Source organism: Heterodontus francisci, chromosome 15, assembly GCF_036365525.1.
Source record: "Heterodontus francisci isolate sHetFra1 chromosome 15, sHetFra1.hap1, whole genome shotgun sequence".
Lineage (NCBI taxonomy): Eukaryota > Metazoa > Chordata > Chondrichthyes > Heterodontiformes > Heterodontidae > Heterodontus > Heterodontus francisci.
In genome coordinates, this window is record NC_090385.1 from 38,697,929 (window position 1) to 38,722,062 (window position 24,134).

At 42.2% G+C, this 24,134-nt stretch overlaps 1 protein-coding gene across 2 annotated transcripts in view; it reads left to right on the forward strand.

Moving 5' to 3' along the window:
* gab3 (GRB2 associated binding protein 3) overlaps positions 1–24,134 on the forward strand; it is a 140,378-nt gene that overhangs the window by 70,912 nt on the left and 45,332 nt on the right. For both annotated transcript variants that reach the window (XM_068047394.1, XM_068047395.1), the window contains exon 2: positions 12,400–12,700. In XM_068047394.1, the coding sequence (XP_067903495.1) occupies positions 12,400–12,700 (301 nt within the window). The remainder of the gene's footprint in view (positions 1–12,399; positions 12,701–24,134) is intronic.

The window sequence follows — 24,134 nt, forward strand, 5'->3', positions numbered from 1 at the left end:
ATTACTGTACTGTACATAATTCATTTTATTCTCACTTTATCTTTAATGTAAGCCCAGAACATAGAGATAAAGTATAGGGCTTTAGGCACCATCTACACATACCAGTGAAGTGGTTAAAGCCAAAAAGACCAGAAGGTCCCTAGTTTGATCCCTCATTAGTTGATCTTGGTACCCTAGGCTACGGAGTGGAAAAAAATTCGCCAAGGTTAATGTTTATCATCACTATCAGGGTCCACCTTCTCTCTCCACTCATCTCCCTGCACTCACCAGGTCAAGAAAAGTATTCACCTAAGCTGTATTATGCTCCAAGGTCAAATAGCCTGATGACATTCACTGTCTAGAGTTGCACTTGGGTGAGATATGAGATGACTGCCAGCATTGATGAAACTGTATTGGCACATTAGTCTTTGAGTGGGTGGAGAAAATTGGGGAAACATTTTTTTAAAATTAGTATTTAATAAAGTGCATATTAATATTTTTGTATTAAGCTGCATAGATATCTGAACAAAAAATCAAAGGCTGGTATAATTATACCTAATCTCTTCACTTTGATATGAATTGTACTGTACATGTATATGCATTGCCAGCACACACACATTAAATATAGACTTGTGGCTTTAGTCATATTTGCGTTAGTTATATTTTAAACATCTTTAGTGAAATCAGGCACCACCTCCTTTCCCCACAACCAACATAAACATTTCACAATTTAGGAAAGGTCACAGATCTCTTATTTGAAGTATTCATAGATGGAGCTGTATTACATTTGTTACAAACCTATATAATACAGAATCCCATTTACAATCCCATGGGACCCTTGCAGGCTTCTGGCATCAATCCCAGATAAACTGCACGGTAAATAATAAATGTGACCAATGGGACACTAAAAATATGCCATAATTTTATCTCAAAACTGTTAGCTGCACGTTTTTAAACACATGGTGGGGGGATGGATTGGACTGAGTTGCACCTGTTTTTCACAAATAGAACCCAGCCAAAATGCATCAATTGTGTGGTAATTATTGGGCTCCAAAAGCCCTGAAATATATCCAATTCCATTTATTTTTCAGGTACCCCTGATGACTGCCTGAAACAAGCACTAGGACGTTTACATATGTAAATGAGGGACCTAACACCTTTTTTTTAAGCATCCTTCTCCTAATTTGAACGGTGCTGAGGGGGAAAGGTGCGAGCCCAGGCCTGCTCCACTCAGATTTGTCAGCAGTTGCTGTGGCTAACTAGTGCCCCCCCACCGCACAAAAAAAGGTAAATTAAAAACATTTTAAATTTTGATGTGGAGTCACTAGAAGCAGGAGTACTTTCCCAGGTTCACAGCACTCCTGAGAGTCACTGCTGGCCTATGATAGGCCACGCCACCCCTTCCATTGTTCTTCCCCTATCTCTCAGGACTTGCCTGAGGATTGCTTTATTGGTAATGCAAGTGTCCAAAATTCATCCCCTTGAAATGGATGAGCAGCCTCAGAAGGCACAACAGACATTGACAGCTCGCCCAAATTGTTGAAACAAGGCATGAGATCCAATTTATGGCAAGCCTTGGGCCTCCTGATTCTGGTACACTCTGTCTGCATACCAATTTTTACCAGCTTGACTTTAAATGTGGTGTGTCTGTATAACAGTCTTGCATAGCATTCTAGGTCAGCAAAATGCAAAAGTGTAAAGAAATTGTTGTTTTTGCTGATTTCTTTCTCTTCCAATACTGAAGGTGCTGACATTTGCTGGGGTATCTGAGATTCTGTGAATGCCAGTGGCCCTTCAAAACCTTGCCTTAAAACCTTAAGTTTATCAAGTGAGTGTTAGCAGAACATTTGACTTTAGACACCAGCACAATTGAGTTTGATTCTGTGGTCACCTGACATCCAAACATGTGCATTTTCCAATTGGTTAGCAATCAGGAACTGGAACCTTAGCTGATAATTCCCTTTCCATACCACAGAGTCCTGAGACCAAGTGTAATATTCCAGCTAAAATCAACTAACTCAGCACAGCATAGAAGTAGAACCTGAAACCCACTAGTCTAATACAATACTGAGTGGTAGCTACATGTTCTTGACACATTGCCCAGGACTTCCAAATCCCTTCCACTTGCTTTTGTACTAGATCTGCAGTGGGCAAATTGGAAATATGTTCAATGACACACATTGTAGCATCCATCCATACAAATCATATTAAGATATGGAAAACACACTCTCCACCATGTTGCCTGCCATTTGTTCTGTTTGAACTCTGAAAGCTAGGGCCCCGTGTTAGGCCCTGCCATCCAGTGTTCAAAGGGTTGTGGCTGGAACCCCCACGGGTTATTCGCAGAGGGGCTTATGATGTTTCTCTCAGAGTATGGCGATGCACAGACCTCGACATTTGCATCAATTTTTTAAAAAGTAGATTTTGCAGGCAACGTAACAGCTGCCTTCTTCCTCCTACTGTGACAAACCTTCAAGGCCCACTACACAATTTTCTGGTTCCAATTTGTCACAACTTCTTTCAATTTAAATGTGTGGGTCTGGAACACAATGACGTTGGAAAGTGTAAAAATGAGGAAACACATTTTTAATGATAAGGCTTACAATTTTATAGAAACAATAGTAAGCCCTTTATTATTTACATTAGGACATTTGTATCCCTTATGCCATGTAAAGTACTGCAAATAAACACAGTGGCAGAGAAATGATGTGGCAATATCAGGCTAATGTCATGCTTGATGAATAATTGATTAGTAGTTACTCAGAACTGACTAATATAAGTATCATTACAGCTATGTGGGAATATGTACAGGACACTGACAAGCTATTTTTAAAAATGAATGCCAGCATAATACAAATACAGATAGTATTAAATTCATAGGATATGGAGAGGAACCCTGCAATGGTTCAAAGTGTGTTCAAGCCTTCAAGATCGATTTTTGATTGATATTTTTCCCCATGTACCCAGTCAGAGCAAAACAGTATACATGACAAGGCTGCTGTTATCTAATCAGAGAAATGATTCAGATATGTATTCATCCCATTTAAGGGCTTTATAAAGTATCGCTTGTTAAAAGTATATTGTGTGTTACAGTAGTTCACTTGAAAATAATGTAACCTTTTTTTCTCAAACCACCTGCACGTTGTGCATATGCAAAAACTAAAATATTGAAAATGCTGGAAATCTGAAAACAAAATGCAATAAATTGGAAATACTCAGTTGGTCAGGCAGCATCTGTGGAAAAACAAAGATCATTCAAACTTTTAAAAATTAATTCATAGGATGTGGGCATTGCTGAAAGGCCAGCATTTATTGCCTATCCCTAATTGCCCTTGAGAAGAATTGCCCTTCTTGAACCGCTTCAGTCTGTGTGGTGTAAATACACCAACAGTGCTATTAGAAAGGGAGTTCCAGGATTTTGATTCAGCGACTGTAAAGGTATGGTGATATAGTTCCAAGTCACTTGGAGGGGAACTTGCTGCCCTTGTTCTTCTGGATGTTAGAGGTGGCAGGTTTGGAAGGAGCTATTGAAGGAGCCTTGGCGAGTTGCTGCAGTGCATCTTGTAGCTGGTACACACTGAAACCACGCTGCACTGTGGTGGAGGGAGTGAATGTTTAAGGCAGCAGATGGGGTGCCAATCAAGCCGGCAGCTTTGTCCTGAATGGTGTCGAGCTTCTTGAGTGTTGTTGGAACTGCATCCATCCAGGCAAGTGGAGAGTATTCCATCACACTCCTGACTTGTGCCTTGTAAATGGTGGACAGGCTGTGGGGAGTCATGAGGTGAGTTACTCACCACTGAATTCCCAGTTTCTGACCTGCTCTTTTAGCCACAGTATTAATATGGCTGTGGTCAGTTAAGTTAAGTCTCTGGTCAGTGGTGAGACCCAGCATGTTGATGGTGGGGGATTCGATGATGGCAATGGCATTGAATGCCAAGGGATTTGGTTTGGCTCTCTCTTGTTGGTGATGGTCATTGCCAGGCACTTTTATGGCGCGAATGTTACTTACCACTTATCAGCCCAAGCCTGAATGTTGTCCAGGTCTTGCTGCATGCAGGCATGGACTGCTTCATTATGTGAAGAGTTGCAAATGCAACTGAACACCATGCCATCATCAGTGAACATCCCCACTTCTGACCTTATGATGAAAGGAAGGTCATTGATGAAGCAGCTGAAGATGGTTGGGCCTAGGACACTGTCCTGAGGAACTCCTGCAGCGATGTCCTGGGACTGAGATGATTGACCTCCAACAACCACGGTCATCTTCCTTTGTACTAGGAATGACTCCAACCAGCGGAGAGCTTTCCTCCTAATTCCCATTGACTTTAATTTTGCTAGGGCTTCTTGATGCCACACTCAGTCAAATGCTGCCTTGATGTCAAGAGCAGCCATGTTCACCTCACCTCTGGAATTCAGCTCTTTTGTCCATGTTTGAACCAAGGCTGTGATGAAGTCTGGAGCTGAGTGACCCTGGCAGAACCCAAACTGAGCAATGGTGAGCAGGTTATTGCTGAGTAACAGCTGCTTGATAGCACTGTAAATGACATCTTCCATCACATGGCTGATGATTGAGAGTAAACTGATGGGGCGGTAACTGGCCAGATTGGATGTGTCCTGCTTTTTGTGGATAGGACATTCCTGGGCAATTTTTCACATTACTGGGTAGATAATAATGTTTTGCTATACTGGAACTGCTTAGCTAGGGGCTCGGTTAGTCCTAGAGCACAAGTCTTCAGTACTAGTGCTGGGATGTTGTCTGGGTCCATCGCCTTTGCTCTATCCAGAGTGCTCAGTTATTTCTTGATATCAGATGGAGTGAATTTAATTGGCTGAAGACTGGCATTTGTGATGCTGGGGACCTCAGGAGGGGGCCGAGATGGATAATCCACTGGCATTTCTGGCTGAAGATGGTTGCAAGTGCTTCAGTCTTGTCTTTTGCACTGATGTGCTAGGCTCCATGATCATTGCGGATGGGGGTGTTTGTTGAGCCTGCTACTCCTGTTGGTTTAATTGTCCACCACCATGATTGGATGTGACAGGACTGAAAACTTTGATCCGATACATTGATTATGGGATTGCTTACCTCTATCTATAGCATGCTGCCGCCATTGTTTAGCTTGCATGTAGTCCTGTATTGTAGCTTCACCAGCTTAGCACCTGATTTGTAGGTACACCTGGTGCTGCTCCTGACATGTTCTTCTACACTCCTCATTTTCCCTTCATTGACTCCTCATTCAGGTGCAGCAAGCAATTAGGAAGGCGAATGGTATGTTGGCCTTCATTGCAAGAGGATTTGAATACAGGAGCAAGGATGTCTTACTGCAGTTATACAAGGCCTTGGTGAGACCACATCTGAGGTATTGTGTGCAGTTTCGGTCTCCTTATCTGAGGAAGGATGTTCTTGTCATGGAAGGAGTGCAAAGAAGGTTTACTAGGCTGATTCCTGGGATGGCAGGATTGACATATGAGGAGAGATTGGGTCGACTAGGTCTATATTCATTAGAGTTTAGAAGAATGAGAGGGGTTCTCATAGAAACCTATAAAATTCTAACAGGACTAGACAGGCCAGATGCAGGGAGGATGTTCCCGATGGCTGGGGAATCCAGAACCGGGGTCACAGTCTCAGGAAATGGGGTATGCCCATTTAGAACCAAGATGAGGAGAAATTTCTTCAAGCAGAGGGTGGTGAGCCTATGGAATTCTCTACTGCAGAAGGCAGTGGAGGCCAAGTCATTAAATATATTCAAGAAGGGGATAGATGCATTTCTTAATGCCAAAGGGATCAACGGATATGGGGAGAAAGTGGGAATTAGATGATCAGCCATGATCTTTTTTGAATGGCGGAGCAGGCCCGAAGGGCCAAATGGCCTACTCCTGCTCCTATTTTCTATGTTTCTATGGCCCAGGATTGGTCCATTGGCTTGATGGTAATGGTAGAGTGAGGGATATGCTGGGCCATGAGGATACAGATTGTGGTGGAATATAATTCTGCTGCTCCTGATGACCCACAGCGCTTCATGGATCCCCGGCTTGGAGTTGCTAGATCTGTTCTGAATCTATCCCATTTAGCACAGTGGTTGGTACACACAACATGAAGGGAGCGTATCCTAAGTGTGAAGACTTCTTTTCCACAAGGATAGTGCAGTGGTCACTCCTACCAATACTGTCATGGATTGATGCATCTGCAACAGGTAGATTGGTGAGGGCGAGATTAAGTTGGTTTTTCCCTCTTGGTGGTTCTCTCAGCACCTGCCGCAGGCCCAGTCTGGCAGATATATCCTTCAAGTCTCGGCCAGTAGTGGTGCTCCTGAGCCACTCTTGGTGATGAACATTGCAGTTCCCCACACATATTGCGTCCTTGCCACCCTCAGTGTTTCTTCCAAGTGGTGCTCAACATGGAGGAGTACTGATTTAACAGCTGAGGGAGGGCAGTAGGTGATAATGAGCAGGAGATTTCTTTGCTCATGTTTGACCTGATGCCATGAGACTTCATGGAGTAGGGTCACCTCCCTCCCGACTGTATATCTCTGTGTTGCCACCTCTGATGGGACAAGTGAGTGATAGATGAGTTGGGGACATTGGCTATGATTCCGTGAGTATGACTATGTCAGGCTGTCACTTGGCTAGTCTATAGGACAGCTCTCCCAATTTTGGCACAAGTCTTCAGATGTTAGTGAGGGAAACTTTGCAGGGTCGACTGGCTGAATGTGTCATTGTCGTATTCAGCGTCTCGGTCAGTGCTGGGTGATTCATGCGGTCTTATTCTTATTAAACTTTTCTATGGCAGTTTGATACAACTGAATGGCTTGCTGGGCCATTTCAGAGGCCAGTTAAGGATCTGGAGTCACATGTAGGCCAGACTAATTAAGTACAGAAGATTTCCTTCCCTAAAGGACATTAGTGAGCCAGATGGGTTCTTTTTCCACAATCTGGTAGCTTCATGATCATCATTACTGAGACTATCTTTTTGTTCCAGATTTATTTAATTAATTGATTTTAACTTCCCTCAGCTGCTGTGGTGGCATTCGTCCAGGTTTCTGGATTACAAGTCCAGTAACATTATCACTATACAGGTCTGGCAGCATCTGTGGAGAGAGAAGCAGAGTTAACGTTTCAGGTCAGTGACCCTTCTTCAGAACTAGCAAATATTAGAAATGTAAAAGGTTATAAGCAAGTAAAGAGGGAGTGGGGCAAGAGATAACAAAGGAGAAGGTGTAAACAGGACAAGGTCACAGAATAGCTGACCAGAAGGTCATGGAGCAAAGGCAAACAATATGTTAATGATGTTTTGAAAGACAAAGCATTAGTACAGATAGGGTGTTAATGGACTGATATTGAACAGCCGCAAATACAAACATGAAAAAAAACAATGGGTAAGCAAACTGAACAAACTAAGATGAAATAAAATAAAATAAACACAAAATATATATATAAAAAAACGACAAAGAAAAAAATAAAAAAATAACTGAAAATAAAAGTAAAATGGGGGGCCCGTCATGCTCTGAAATTATTGAACTCAATGTTCAGTCCGGCAGGCTGTAGTGTGCCTAATCGGTAAATGAGATGCCGTTCCTCGAGCTTGCGTTGATGTTCACTGGAACACTGCAGCATCTGGAATAGCATCTCGTTTACCGATTAGGCACACTACAGCCTGCCGGACTGAACATTGAGTTCAATAATTTCAGAGCATGACGGGCCCCCCATTTTACTTTTATTTTCAGTTATTTTTTCCTTTTTTTCTTTGTCCTTTTTTTAATATATATATATTTTTTGTGTTTATTTTATTTCATCTTAGTTTGTTCAGTTTGCTTACCCACTGTTTTTTTGCATGTTTGTATTTGCGGCTGTTCAATTTTCAGTCCATTAACACCCGATCTGTACTAATGCTTTGTCTTTCAACACACCATTAACATATTGTTTGCCTTTGCTCCACGACCTTCTGGTCAGCTATTCTGTGACCTTGTTCTATTTACACCTTCTCCTTTGTTATCTCTTGCCCCACCCCCGCTTTACTTGCTTATAACCTTTTACATTTCTAATATTTGCTAGTTCTGAAGAAGGGTCACTGACCTGAAACGTTAACTCTGCTTCTCTCTCCACAGATGCTGCCAGACCTGCAGAGTATTTCCAGCATTTCTTGTTTCTATTTCAGATTTCCAGCATCCGCAGTATTTTGCTTTTATAACATTATCACTATGCTACTGTTCCTTTTTAGGTCTTAAAACTCTTCCTTGGGACTGGAAGATATTATAGATGCAGAGCATTTAAAAAGGAACACAACAAGGGAAAGGGGGAGGGAAAACAACCTGATGCAAGAAACTGGTCGACTCAAAGGGTGCTGATCACTCCACCAGAAATGTTCTGAGGGGCAGGGAGGTGGGTGTGCCTACCCAATACCAATCCACTCTATCCCCCATCTCTGGAAACTCCCAACACACCCATCCCACATTGCCAGCACCTACTGTCAGTGAGAAAATGAGAATTGTAATTAAGGTTTGAAGCTGTTAAATCCAATGTTAAGGCCAGAGGGTTCTCACATCTCTCTGTAAATACAAAGACAGAATATTTATTAACGATTTTTGTCAATCAGTTATTCTCTACTATAACATCACCTTTTTCATGCCTTGCTATTGTTTTGGTGTTATGTCTTTACTACTACTACCTATGATGTTAGAAAGTTTTTCACACCGAGAGTGGTCAATATGTGGAATAGATTCCCAGATAGTGTAGTGAAGGCAAAAACCTTGGGACCATTTGAAGCCACTTTTGCACTAGTTCTATCTTAGCTTGGATTCTGGTGGACCATTATCCACTAGCTGACTCCCAGCAGTTACATTGTTTTTTTTCTCTCTCGCTGTTTTGCTCAGTGTCTTAGCTTCCTTCTGTCAACAGTAAACTCATACACTGAATTTTTCAAAGATCTTTGAGTCTGTCACAAAGATAAGATTTACAAAGATAAGATTTAGCAGCGTAAAGGCTGAAAGCTGGCAGATGGGCACCAGTTTCCTGGATTCTGAACTAAAACAGCAACAGAGTAAAAGTGCCTTTAACAGACAGTTGGGTAATGTGATAGGGAACTGTAGATATTTCTTACTAGATGAATGAGCAATGTTGGGCCCAATGGCTTTCCTAGTCTGTATCCACTTTGTAGTGGTATGATTGTGTTTCTGAAGAAAATCTATCCAGTAATGAAGTGTACATCATATTAATGAGAAATTTATACCCAATTTGCATAATTGCAGTGCAACTTCTCCTTTAGGCACCCAGAGCTGAGAGATTCAAATGAAAGGAAATTGTGCTGTGTGTGTTAAACCACTTTTACCACATGTGTTGCATCCAAAACCATGTGACAGTACTTACAAAAGAATACTGTGCTAGTCTTTCATTTATTGAAGAAAAGATTTATTATAATTATATATAGTGCTGATGTCTTCCCATTTACAATACTTCTGTAATTAAAGGTATTTTGAACTGATATTTTCCAACTCTTGTAAAAGGGGGAACTATTTATTTCCATTATGCAAATCATTCTTTAAAAATCTTCGGGCAATTTTTCTCCATTCCCCCTCTCTTGAAGATCCTGAATCATGCTGGGGTATGGGTTCACAGTTGCAGCAGCTAATTCCCCCAATTTACATGAATGAGATGACTGGGGTACATTCCCATGATGCTACCAACTCTCCAGTATTTTGCTCAAGTGACTGTTCTTTCCATGTGAACTTAGGCAATGAATCTTGCAAAGTTATTCAATCACAGGATACATCACAACATAAAGGTAGTTCAGTTCTCACCCAAAAGGTTGGATTTTGTGCTGGAGGTGGGGCTCCCGGCACTGGGCCGAAAAGGTGGGGAGGCCCCGCCTCTGCCTTTTCATGCCCCTCCGGGAGCGATCCTCCAGTCCTTTTGAGTCAAAGTTATGGAAGCAGAATCACTGTCCCTTTAAAGTCTTTAAAGGGATCGGGATCCCACCTCCAAGAGCAACCGGCCAATCAGAGGGCCGGCAGCTCAGCAGTATTGGCAGTGCCACCGGGAGTGGTAGCCACTGCTGGTACTGCAGGGGCCTCGGACCCAGCCCCAGCAGTGGGACCCCGGAACAGAGGTAGGTGAGGCGGGGTTGCAGGGGCCAGTGTAGAAAGCCCCGCCAAGGGGGATGTGGGGTTTGGTCTTTCAGTCCAGGGTGTTGAGGGGTCCCAGAAGGTAAAGTTGTTCCCAGTGGGGGTCCTCTGTTGGCCACAAATTGTCCACGAAGGAGGGAACACCCCCCAAGCCTACAGGGAGAGTGCCTTGTTTAAAAGGCATTTTTCCTGTGCGGTGGAGACCCCGCCCCCTCTCCCCCCCCGGTAAGTTCCCAGCGGCGGTGGGAAGAGGCCCTTAATTGTCCCTCGATAGGCCAATTAAGGGCCTCAATTGGCCTCTGGGTGGGCAGGCCGTCGATGACAGCCGTGGCAGACCTTTTGACTCTAAGTTTGAATTCCAGAGAATGGGCGCGAAAAGGTCTACTTTATCAAGATGGTCTGTGATTTGAGTGTCACTCAAACTCCATTGGCTGACAATGGCCTAATGGTCGGAAACTATTTATGAATTCAATGGAAGAAAAGCTCTGGTCACATGACAGAAACTAGGTTTTCTGAAGTGGAGTTTTAATAAAGATATATTCTGGGCAGAAAAAAGACAGAGAAAGAAATATCTGTGCCATTGAAGAGAAAAGACCCTAACGAATACCACCAGCTTTTACGCTACATGTAGGCAGAGACTGGAGTTGGCCTTGAACTCCCCACCTGAGAAATCATATGAGTTTTGCCACGACTTTGGAATATAACAAGAGAAATCTGCAATAGTGCATTCATCATCCTAAACCTCTCAAGTTTTTTTCTTCAGTGAACAAGGAAAAGATTACAGGCCTGCACTGTTTCAAGTCAGGGAAAAGCAAGTGCAGCAGAGAACTCTTAAAAATTCATAAGACCTAAACATATGTTACTTTATAATCTCTATCTCTTCTTGAGTGTGTGCGTATCTGTATGAGTGTGAGAGTGTGTGCAGTTGAGTATATTTTGGGTATTGAATAATAAACATTTATCTTTTAAAATTTACGAGAAAATCTGTCATTTGTCTGTTCTTGAGAGTTAAGAATTAAAGGTTAAAACACTTTTTTTTAAAACATGCTGTCTTCAATTAGTCGAGAAGTGGAAAAGGGGGAGCCATCCCTATCATCTCTCCATAACAGCCTCAGTGTCTTTTGAGTAGAATGTTTGTAAATAAGGACACATTGAACTACAAATTTATCCCATATTTAGAGACATTCTACATGATATCCTTTGGATGTGCATAGGATTCCTATATGTTGCTTTCTTATTCATTCATGGGATATAGGTGTCATTGGCAAGGCCAGCATTTATTGCCCATCTCTAATTGCCCTGAGTCAACCTAATTGCTGTGGGTCTGATATCACATATAAGCCAGACTAGGTAAGGTTGGCAGATTTCCTTCCCTAAAGAACATTGGTGAATCTGATGGGTTTTTATGGCTCCTATCGTTTCATAGCCACTATCTTATTATTCAATAAAAGCAAAATACTGCAGATGCTGGAAATCTGAAATAAAAACAAGAAATGCTGGAACCACTCAGCAGGTCTGGCAGCATCTGTGAAAAGAGAAGCAGAGTTAACGTTTCAGGTCAGTGACCCTTCTTCGGAACTGCTTATCTTATTATTCAAGATGTATTTAATTAATTGAATTTGAATTCCACAGCTGCCATGTGGGATTTGAATTCATGTCGCTGGATCATTCATCCAAGCCTCTGGATTAACAGTCCAGTAACATAACCACTATGCTACTGTCCCCTGTTGCTGGTGGCTGTAGCCTAGAACCTATACTTATTCGCCATATTATGTCATGATAAATTTTTATGCCAACCCAGTCTATGGTGATTTAGCTCATCTCTACTGTTGTGACAGGAGCACAAGTATTGGCCTTAGACTAGAGAGATGATAATTCAGCCAGGACTCTCACTACTGGTTGGTATCCATTGATACCTGCAAAAGAGTATATGTGAGTGGATATCATATGAGGACAAGGAGCATTGGAACTGGAGTAGGCCATTCAGCCCCATGAGCCTATTCCACCTTTCAGTTAGATCATGCTGATTGATACCTTAACTCCATCTACTTGCCTTGCTTCTGTAACCCTTAATGCCCTTGCCTAACAATAACAAGACTGGACTCTGGTTTCTCCCACTCTCAACATAATCAATATACATACAGACAGTCAACGTTTAGGTTCACAAATGAAGAATTACCACCAGGATGAGGTACAGGAAGTGTTTTCCAGTGAGATGTAACCCCTTCAAGAGGGGAGAAAACATTTTTGCAAAATCTCTGCACTCGCAGTGATGTTTACATCTGACTATTCTCTGTTTTTCCAGGCCTGGAGGAAGCGTTGGTTTGTGCTGCGTAGTGGTCGATTGAGTGGCAATCCAGATGTCCTTGAATACTACAAAAACCACCACTCCAAGAAACCGCTCCGCATGATAAACCTCACTGAATGTGAGAACGTTGAAGCTGGGTTAAAGCTGAGTAAAAAGGAATTCCAGAACAATTATGTTTTTGACGTTAAGACTCCAGCTCGCACATTCTACTTGGTGGCTAAAACTGAGGACGAAATGAACAGATGGGTACGACATATCAGTCTGATCTGTGGCTTTAGTTCGAGTGATGATGGAACAGGTACAAATTATAATAATTACTGTATTACCTGCCTCAATTTCTGGGGTGGTGGTGGGGGGGGTACTCTTTAATGAAATTATATTGATTACAAAAAAAACCCACACCAACTTAACTCTGCAGTAGGCCAGGATCTGGGCTGAAGCCAGACTTTTTCTTTCTGACCTCTGACTGCTATGAGGACATGATCAAAGCTCGTGTAGCAGGATGCCCTTCTGTCCTCAGATTCCAGCACTCAACCCTTGCAGAATTGGTGTAATTCTCAAAGTTCAACTGAGGTTCAGTACATCATCATATACATGAATTTTGAGTTGACCTCACATCCAGCCACATGCGTACCGTTACTGTGTCTGCCTCCATACTGTTTGCCTCATTCCTTCTCCATTATTCAGCAACCTCTATTAGACTTTTCTGACATAGTCAATTCAGTACAGTTATGACTATGGAGAAGATTTATTATCAGTGTTCAAATTTTAGGAGTATTGTGATTTAGGAGAAATGTCTGGTTTAGGACCTGTGAAGTAGGTTTAGCTGCGTAAGGTGGAATTTGTGACAAGTTTTTGGACCAACCTGGATTTAGAAACTCAGTGAAAATTTGTGAAATTTGAAGATAATATTAAACTAGGAGGAACAGATGATTCTCAGTAGGCAGCTTGAGAAATACAATAATGAGTTGGATATGATATAAATGGACAGAGCAATACAGCCAGGTATTTCACATAGAAAAAAAAATGGGTGACATACATACTATATTAATGGTGTCAAAATGCCTAAGGATGAAGTTGAAGGAAATCTAGGATCTTAGTGGACTTGGTACTCAATATGTCTAACCACTGCAGAGCAATAATCAACAAAAAAATGGAATGCTGAATTATATAGCCAAAACTATGGAGCACAGTCGGAGGAGATCATGCTGAAATTGTGCTGTGCTTTTGGTTAGACCGTACATCAGTACTGTATCCAGTTCCAGCCGCCATATATAAAGGATGCATTGAAACCGTAAACAGTTTAGAGAAGAACCATGAAGCTGATCCCTGGCGAGAGAGGTTTGAGTTATGAGGAAAAACTGTAGAAACTTATGGTTTTCAATCTTGAGAGAAAGTGACAGAAAGGTGACATTATAGAGATATATAAGATTTCAAACATTATGGAAGCAGTAAATCTGAAAGGATAATTCAAATTAAATTGCGAGTGAAGGATAAAGGAATGCAGGTTCAAACTAGTAAAAGGCAAATTTAGGACCAATATCAGTAAGTTCTTTTTTACATGAAGAGTGATCACTAATGGGATGGACTTATAGGTAGAAGAGTGGTGATGAAAATTCTGAAAACATATATAAAAAATGATATACCATGAAGGGGTGATTGGCAGCTGGATCTTTGTGATGGACACATTAAGATGGTCGGATGTTCTCCCACATCTGCATTTATCATGTAATCCTGTGAAGGCTATAGTTTAACCCTTCTGCAGAGGAAGCTGACCCTTCTAATTCCCTACACTGAATCCAATTACAATGAACATTTCTGGATTTTTCTGTCAGGTCTGATTTCAGAGAAGTTGACAATGTTTTTTGACAAGATCGAAGCATCTCTCCAGGCTAATCGAGCTACTTTAGGCATTTCAAGTCACTTCCTTTGTGATTGTGCAAAGCAGTTGTGTGATTTATTCCACCCAGTTAATTACAGTTCTACCACTTATTCCGACATTTCGAGGACTGTTCTAATTTTGTCAACATAAGCAGTTTGCTTTGAATTGACGTAAAACTGACCAGCGAATCCAAAATCACTGGCACAAGACACCGTCCTTACCGGATTTATGACCCATACAGATCAAAGTAACATTATTTAATAAAGAAAATTCTAACTATCACAAATAGTAATAGTAAATATTACAATATAAAAGTGCCAATTGTAGCACAGAGCTACAAAGCTTACCAAAGTTTTTATACCCAACTCCGATCAGTTCCCAGTACTCTGTTGTGATTTGGCATTGATACCATTGCTTGGGATGTGGCCGACCCTTGGCCCCTCTGTGAAGCTTTCTCCCAGGTGGACACTGATTATATTTATATAAATAAAAGCAAAATACTGCAGATGCTGGAAATCTGAAATAAAAACAGAAAGTGCTAGAAATACTCAGCAGGTTAGGCAGCATCTGTGGCGAGAGAAGCAGAGTTAACGTTTCAGGTCTATGACCTTTCATCAGTAAAATAAGCCGTTAATGGTTTTAGGGGCATAAAATGTTTATCAACTGAAGCAAGCCAGGGTTTATGTCGACATCAATGTGACGGTTAGTTCCTGGTATTAATATGCGAAGATAAGATTGGGACATCCCTTTTTTGTCATCATAAGTGGGGTGTTTGAGCTAAGTGGATAGGACTGTACTATTGTTGCTGCCTTTCTTCTGTTTTTCATCAGTGAAGAAAGCTATCTAGAGTTATTTATTTTCATGGTCAGTAAAATAAAGCATAGAGATAATACTGTTTTCTACTAAATAATGTGTCAGGACAAATGGTTTTCTCAAAGCATTACAGTATAATTTTTAGCATATGGGCCAAAGGTATCTATCCTATTGTTAGCTATAACAGATTATGATTTTGTGATATTTAAATGAAAAATCAGAATCAAACATAAGGTTTTTAAAAACACAACATAATCACACAAATCACATCAAAATGCATACTTGTGTAACGTGCTCACCATTATTCTAACAAAAATGATGCATGATTTTCCTGCTTTTTCCTTCCCAGGAAGAAATATGCTTACTAATCTTGTATTTCATGAAGAGAGGAATCATTTGTTAAAATCTGTCAGACCATTTTTTTAGGTGGGCCGATGTATTCTTGAAAAGTCCAAATCTGTCCAACACTTCAATACTATTCTTATACCTGGGAAGTATCTCCTAACACTTTTCTCATAACTCTTGGACAGGACACAAAAACATTTTTACTAAATGGTAGGGAATCACTCTTTCTTGTCTCTCTCACACTTCCTTAACTTTCTCTCTATTTTGTAAATTCTACTATCGTCATTCCTCTGAGCTTTCTTCTTTTGTTCTTCCAAAGCAGAAAATACTTCATCCTACATTCTCTTCATCCGACACCATCAGTGTAGAAATAAAGACTCATTCCATAGACTACTCCATAACTCATTCATTCCTAGACCTCCCAAATGCAGACCCTTCGCCTTACACGTCCTTTCTTCCTCGTACAATCTTCAGATTTTTTAAATCCAAGCTTGGTGTTACATAATCATTATTTCCTGATTGATCTTATTTTCTTTAACCTTGAGCATGTCCTGCATTATTGGATTGTCTCCATCTAGGTCTCTCAATAAAAAAACAGCTAATACTACAGGTAAACTAAATCTCTTCCATGCTTGAAGATGTATACATTTGCTAGTGTATTGTTCTACAGGTAACCCACCTATGCACCTATTCTTCAGTGCAAATCTCAACAATGGGTCTTAGTAGGTTATTCAACGATGAAAGGCATCACAGCCAAACTCACTCTTGTCGCTTCCCAGTATCCACAAATTAACGCTTTCCATTAAATGTCACTGGATAGGAACCACCCACACAGAAGTTCCCAGGCTCATTTTCTGGCTTTTGCTGTTTACTTTCTCAACTATGGCAGCAGGTTGAGTGCTACAATTGGCTTCAGTGCCCTGGGCTAAAAACTGGAAAAGTGACTGGTATTTATGCTTTTTTATTCTACTTTAATGGGATATGAGCATCGCTGGCAATGCCAGCAGTTGTTGCCCATCCTTAATTGCCCTTGAGAAGGTGGTTGTGAGCAGCCATCTTGAACTGCTTCAGTCCATGTGGGGTAGGCCCACCCACAGTGCTGTTAGGAAGGGAGTTCCAGGATTTTGATCCAGTGACAGTGAAGGAACGGCAATATAGGTCCAAGTCAGGATGGTGTGTGACTTGGAGGGGAACTTGCAGGTTGTGGTGTTCCCACACGCCTGCTGCTGTTGTCCTTCTAAGGTGCTAGAGCTTGCAGAATTGGAAGGTGCTGTCTAAGGAGCCTTGGTGAGCTGTTGCAGTGCATCTTGTATATGGTACGCACTGCTGCTACTGTGCATCAGTGGTGGAGGGACTGAATGTTTCAGGTGATGGATGAGATGCAATCAAGTGGGTTGCTTTGTCCTGGATGGCATCAAGCTTCTTGAGTGTTGTTGGAGCAGCATCCATCCAGGTAAGTGGAGAGTATTCCATCAAGACTCCTGACTTGTGCTTTGCAGATGGCGGACAGGCTTTGGGGAGTCAGGAGGTTAGTTATTCACTGCACAGTTCCCAGCCTCTGACCTGCTCTTGTAGCCACAGTATTTAAATGGCTAGTCCAGTTAAGTTTCTGGTCATTGGTTGCCCCCAGGTTGTTGATGGTGTGGGATTCAGTGATCGTAATGCAGTTGAATGTCAAGGGGAGATGGTTAGATTCTTTCTTGTTGGAGATGGTCTTTGACTGGCACTTGTGTGGCACAAATGTTACTTGCTGCTTGTCAGCTTGAGTGTGAATGTTGTCCAGGTCTTGCTGATGTAGACACAGAGTGAGGAGTTGGGAATGGTACAGAACATTGTACAATCATCAGTGAACATCCCCACTTCGGACCTTATGATGCAGGGACGGTCATTGATGAAACAGGTAAAGATGGTTGGGTCAAGGACACGACCCTTGGGATCTCCTGCAGTGATGTCCTGCAGCTCAGTTATTTGGCCTCCAACAACCACAACCATCTTCCTTTGTACTAGGTCTGACTTTAACCAGAAGAGAGTTTTCTCCCTAATTTCCATTGATTCAGTTTTGTGAGGGCTCCTTGATCATTGGGGAGCAGGTTATTGCTGAGTAAGTGTCACTTTACAGCACTTTCAGCGACACCTTCCATCACTTTGCTGATGGTTGAGAGTAGACTGATAGAGTGGTAATTGGCCAGGTTGGATTTTTCCTGCTTTTTGTGGACAGGACATACCCAGGCAATTTTCCACATTGTCGTGTAGATGCCAGAGTTGCAGGTGTACTGGAACAGCTTGGCTAAGGCTGCGGCTAGTTCTGGAGCACAGGTCTTCAGTACTACTGCCGGAATGTTGTCAGGGCCCATAGCCTTTGTTGTATCCATTTCAGCCATTTCTTGATATCACATGGAATGAATCGAATGGGCTGAAGATTGGCATCTGCGATGCTGGGGACCTCAGGAGGAGGCCGAGATGGATCATCCACTTGGCACTTCTGGTTGAAGATGGTTGCAAATGCTTCAGCCTTATTTTTTGCTTTGACATGCTGGACTGCCCCATCATTGAGAATGGGAATGTTTATTGAGCCTCCTCCTCTGATTATTTGTTTAATTGTCCACCACCATTCATGACTGGATGCGGCAGGACTGCAGAGCTTTGATCTAATCTGTTGGTTGTGGGATCGTTTTGCTTTATCACATCCTGCTTCCACTGTTTAGCACGTATGTAGTCCTGTGTTGTAGCTTCACCAGGTCGGCACCTCATTTTGAGGTATGCCTGTTGCTGCTCCTGGAATGTTCTCCTACACTCCTCATTGAACCAGGGTTGATACCCTGGCTTGATGGCAATGGTAGAGTGAGGGATATGTCGGGCCATGCGGTTACAGATTGTGGCTAAATACAATTCTGCTGTTGCTGATGGCTCACAGCGCCTCATGGATACTCAGTTTTGTGCTGCTAGATCTGTTCTGAATCTATCCTATTTAGCACAGTGGTAGTACTGCACAACACGATGGACAGTATCCTCAGTGTGAAGTCGGTTCTTGGCCTTCACAAGGACTGTGCGGTGGTCACTTCTACCAATACTCGCATGGACCGATGCATCTGCCACAGGTAGATTAGTGAGTGTGAGGTCATGTGGGTTTTCCCCTCTTGCTCGTTTTGTCACTGCCTGCTGTAGGCCCAATCTGGCAGATATGTCCTTCAGGACTCTCGGCCAACTCGGTCAGTAGTGGGGCAACCGAGCCACTCTTGGTGGTGGGCATTGAAGTCCCCCATCCAGAGTAAAATCTGTGTCTTTGCTACCCTCAGTGCTTCTTTCAATTGGCGTTCAACATGGAGGAATACTGATTCATCAGCTGAGGGCGTGTGTTAGGTGGTAATCAGCAGGAGGTCTCCTTGTCCATGTTTGACCTAATGCCATGAGACTTCATGGGTCTGGAGTCAATGTTGAGGACTCCCAGGGCAATTCCCTCCCCCCGTATACCACTGTGCCGCTACCTCTCATGGGTCTGTCCTGTTGGTGGGACGGGACATACCCAGAGATGGTGATGGAGGTGTCTGGGACATTGGCTATAAGGTATGATTTAGTGAGTATGACTATGTCAGGCTGTTGCTTGACTAGTCTGTGGGACATCTTTCCCAATTTTGACACAAGCCCCCAGATGTTCGTGAGGAGGACTTTTCAGGGTCAATGAGGCAGAGTATGCCGTTGTCATTTCTAGTGCCCAGGTCGATGCTGGGTGGGCTGTCCAGTTTTATTCTTATTTGACTTTTCTGTAGCAATTTGGTACAACTGAGTGGCTTGCTAGGCCATTTCAGAGGGCAGTTAACAGTCAAACACATGGCTGTGGGACTGGAGTCACATGTAGGCCAGAATGGGTAAGGCCGGCAGATTTCCTTCCCTAAAGGACATTGGAGAACCAGATGGGTTTTTACAACAATCCAGTAGTTTCATGGTCACCATTACTGAGACTAGCTTTTAAGTCCAGTTTTATAAGTTAATTGAATTTAAATTCCACCAGCTGCTGTGGTGGAATTTGAACTCCTGTCCCCAGAGCATTAGTTGAGGCCTCTGGATTACCAGTCCAGTAATATTACCACTACGACGCCACTCCTGGTCCTTGATTGTCATCCAGTGACAACTGGTGCAAGGTGCAAATGTGTATTTTGGGTGAGGAAAGGATACAGCTCAAATGTGATGCCTGCCATAATTGAATAGTCTGAGCTTTACTGCTAGCCTTACATATGAAGAGCAGCCACTACTGTGAGTCAGCAAAGTGCAGCTGATGACCTGAGAATCAAAACCCAACAACAGGCCGTGCTGTCAAGAGAGGAAGGGAGAAAAAAATAAATGTATCTTTATCACCTTGTGTTGTTTTCAGCTTCAGGGTCCTATCTATCCATGGATTCTAATTCAGGAAGGAAAGTTTAGCCCTATAGTAGCATCTGCACCATCAAAAGGTTTACTGTCTCTTCTAAGATGACACAGTCCATCATCCAGTCCAGATATGTTCCATTGCAGTTGGCGACACAAAGAATCCCATTTAAGTCACAGTTATTAAAAAGAAGTCCTTTAGTACTGCCCTATAACACTACTCAGTAGCTGGTTGACACATTAGTAGGCTATTGATCTATTAGTAGGGTCCCTTGAAACTCAATAAAGACAATATCTTGTCTGTTAAGAGCCTGAGGTCAAATAGCAAAAGCATCATAGGTTCACTACTGCTGTGCACTAGAAATCCAAACTATTTTGTTCTGTTTCATGAATGGCTTACATTTGAGATGCTTTTGCTGTTAAAGGGCATGGAGGTCACTGCATTTACCACTTGTACTGACTTAGTGAGTTTCGTGCCCTTTATGTCCATTGTGATTTGTTCATTGGAAGGACACCTCAAGGCTCAACATAACGCCAAACATTTTTATCTGTACATTGAATGCTCAGCAAAAATCACAATGATGCAGTTATACAAAAATGGTGATTCTTTGAAAAGAAAACATGAAAAAATAGCATTTTCTTTAAACTTACAAATTTTCCTATATATATACATAAGCTGTACAGCTTTTTCCCCACTTGAATAAACTTTTACTAAAGCAGGTTACCTTGTTTAAACAGTGTCAAGAAAGAATGGAAGAGCCAATCAGCCCATCAAATTTTCCAGCATTTCACTATAGATACTGTTAGCCCGTAAGCTGTGAATCATTAATATCACATCCGTCCTGAAGGATTAATATATATGGTATAATTACTGTAAACTTGAATACTGATCAACAACTAATTCATATTTCATTTAGTCTCTTTCAAATGGGAAGAAGCTTGGCTTTGCTGTCTGTCTCTATTCTTCTTTCTGTCTGTAATCAAGACAAGGTGTATTTGCTGAGAGATGAACAAGTTCTCATTAACTTTCCTTCTCTCAAAGTGTGACCTATTTGATAATAGACTTTATTCAAAGTATTAAAGGGCAGTCTAATAGCACAGCTGAGTTAATAGATATATTGCTTTAATCCAATGGTTTTAAGTAGGTGGTATACTAATCAACACAAAATATTTTAGATATAAAAACAAGAAATGCTGGAAATACTCAGCAAGTCTGGCAGCTTCTGTGGAGAGAGAAGCAGAGTTAACGTTTCAGGTCAGTGACCCTTCTTCAGAACTGGCAAATATTAGAAATGTAAAAGGTTTTAAGCAAGTAAAGTGGATGGTGGGGCAAGAAATAATAAAAGGGAAGATGTTGATTGGACAAGGTCACAGAGAATAACTGAGCAGAAGGTCATGGAACAAAGGCAAATGGTATGTTAATGGTGTGCTGAAAGACAGTGTTAGTACAGGGAGGGTGTTAATTGACTGTAAAACACAAAGCACTCCAAGCACAAACATTAAATTAAAAAAAAAACAGACAGTGGATAGGCACAGTAGAAACAAACTAAAAAAACTAAAATAAAATAACCAAATAAAAAATAACTAAACATAAAAAGTTGTGGGGGGAGGGTGTCATGCTCTGAAATGATTGAATTCAATGTTCAGTCTGGAACAGGAGCCATTGACTAAGCGCAGATAAATGCTGGGCCATTGTGACGTTGACAGTGGCCCTCAGGTAGGTTCTGGGGTTGGGAGGAGAGGCGATTGGGCACCAGCAGGTTGCTTGCAGAAGTGCTAAAGATCCAGGAACAGCCTTCTATTTCTCTTGGCTCAACATTAAGTTAAGTTTAAGAAAAAACTACCTTTTGATGGCAACTTCCAACTGGCCCTTTAAGGACAGCTGATTAAGCCACATAGAGCATAATCCTGAGAAGAACAAGCCTGACTAATTAAGGTGCTGGTTAGTCAATTTAAAAGGCATAAAATGAGCATTCCTGCCAATGAATCCTAATTAGGCAGGTTTCGGAGTGAGGGAGTGGGGAGTTGGTGGAGGAGGGGGGAAATCATATAGAAAGCGAAAAATTTAAATTAGCATTTCTATTCATTGCTTTTGAGAAAAAGGATTTTTTAAAATTCAGTCATGGGATGTGGGCATAGCTGGCAAGGTCAGCATTTGTTGCCTATCCCTAACTGCCGTTGAGAAAGTTGTGGTGAGCCGCCTTCTTGAACTACTGCAGTCCAACCACAGTCTGTTAGGGAGGGTGTTCCAGGATTTTGACCCAACAACTGTAAAGGAATGCCAATGTAGTTCCAAGTCAGGATGGTTTGTGACTTGGAGGGGAACTTGCAGATGGTGTTGTTCCCATGCATCTGCTGCCCTTGTTCTTCTAGGTGGTAGAGGTTGCAGGTTTGAAAGGTGGTGTCGAAGAAGGCTTGACAAGTTGCTGCAGTGCATCTTGTATATAGTACACACTGCTGCCACTGTACGTCGGTGGTGGAGGGAGTGAATGTTTAAGGTCGTGGATGGGGTACCGATCAAGTGGGCTGCTTTATCCTGGATGGTGTCGAACTTCTTGAGTGTTGTTGGTACTGCATTCATCCAGGCAAGTGAAGAGTATTCCATCACACTCCTGACTTGTGCCTTGTAGGTGGTGGACAGGTTTTGGGGAGTCAGGAGGTGAGTTACTCGCTGCAGAATCTCCAGCCTCTGACCTTCTCTTGCAGCCACAGTATTTATATGTCTGCTCCAGTTCAATTTATGGTCAATGGTAACCCCCAGGATGTTGATGGTGGGGGATTCAGCGATGGTAATGATGTTGAACGTCAAGAGTAGATGGTTCGATTCTTTCTTGTTGGAGATGATCATTGACTGGCACTTGTGTGGCGCAAATGTTAATTGCCACATCAACCTAAGCCTGAATGTTGGCCAGGTCTTGCTGCATGTAGGCACAGAGCAAGGAGTCATGAATGGTACAGAACATTGTGGAATCATCAGCAAACATCCCCACTTCAGAACTTATGATGGAGGGAGGTCATTGATGAAGCAGCTGAAGATGTTTGGACCTCGGATACTACCCTGAGGAATTCCTGCAATGATGTTTTGGGCCTGAGATGATTGGCCTCCAACAACCACAACCATCTAGTGGAGAGTTTTCTCCCTGATTCCTCTGGCTTCAGTTTTGCTAGGGCTCCTTGGTGCCACATTTTGTCAAATGCTATCTTGGTATCACGGGCAGTCATTCTCACCTCACATCTGGAATTCAGCATTTTTGCCCATACTTTCATCAAGCCTGTTGTTACGACCAGGTGGCAAAGGTGTCTAGGGGTCCCTTTTAGCCTTCAGCTGGTCTTATTGCATCAGGGTTTATGGTTTAAACACATTGTATTTTGAACTCCCCCTTGGTGAATCCTTGTTCACTGCTTTACAATTATAAGGCAAATAAATGAGCACAACCAGGTTTTCTCATGTTTAAAGGAGAAAAGTGACATTTATTAAATCTTAAACTTAAACTCCAATTCGGTTAACGCCTATGGATACACGCCGTGCCCCATGCTAGCATGCATACGCGATGCACACATGTAAATAGGGACAGAAGAGAGCAGAAGAAAAATAAAGTAGAGAGGTTTGAGGCAATATCAGAAGAGTTTCTTGTTTGCTGTGCTTTGAGCTTGCTGTAGTCCTTGATTGTAGGTAGTCTTTTCATTGGGGCCCAGTATTCTTCTTAAACCTTAAAATAAAAGCAAAATACTGCGGATGCTGGAAATCTGAAATAAAAGCAAGAAATGCTGGAACCACTCAGCAGGTCTGGCAGCATCTGTGGAAAGAGAAGCAGAGTTAACGTTTCGGGTCGTTCCGATGAAGGGTCACTGACCCGAAACGTTAACTCTGCTTCTCTTTCCACAGATGCTGCCAGACCTGCTCAGTGGTTCCAGCATTTCTTGTTTTTATTTCTTCTTAAACCTTGTTCACTGTAGGGAGACTATTCTCTCTCGGGGTTCCTGTGACTTCAATGGGTCTTCAGTTCCCTGAGAAAGAGATGGGAGCAGACAGGAGAGAGGTGTTCTCAGTCCAGGAGAAAAGAGCTTTCTGAGTTTCAAACACTCTGTGGCAAGTTCAAATTCAAACAGCTCCAACCATGAGTTAGTCATGTGACTGAACTGGTCTGACCAGGTCTTCCATGTATTGGGGAAGCAGAGACTGGGTCCTTTGTTCCAACACTGTCTGCTCGCATGCAAAAAAAAGGTCTTTCTGGGGAGGGGCCTGGCAATTCCTTGTAATAGGCCCTCTTTTCTTCCCAGCACCAATTTTAAGTTTTAATGTTCATGTGGTGAAATATGTGTCTCATTC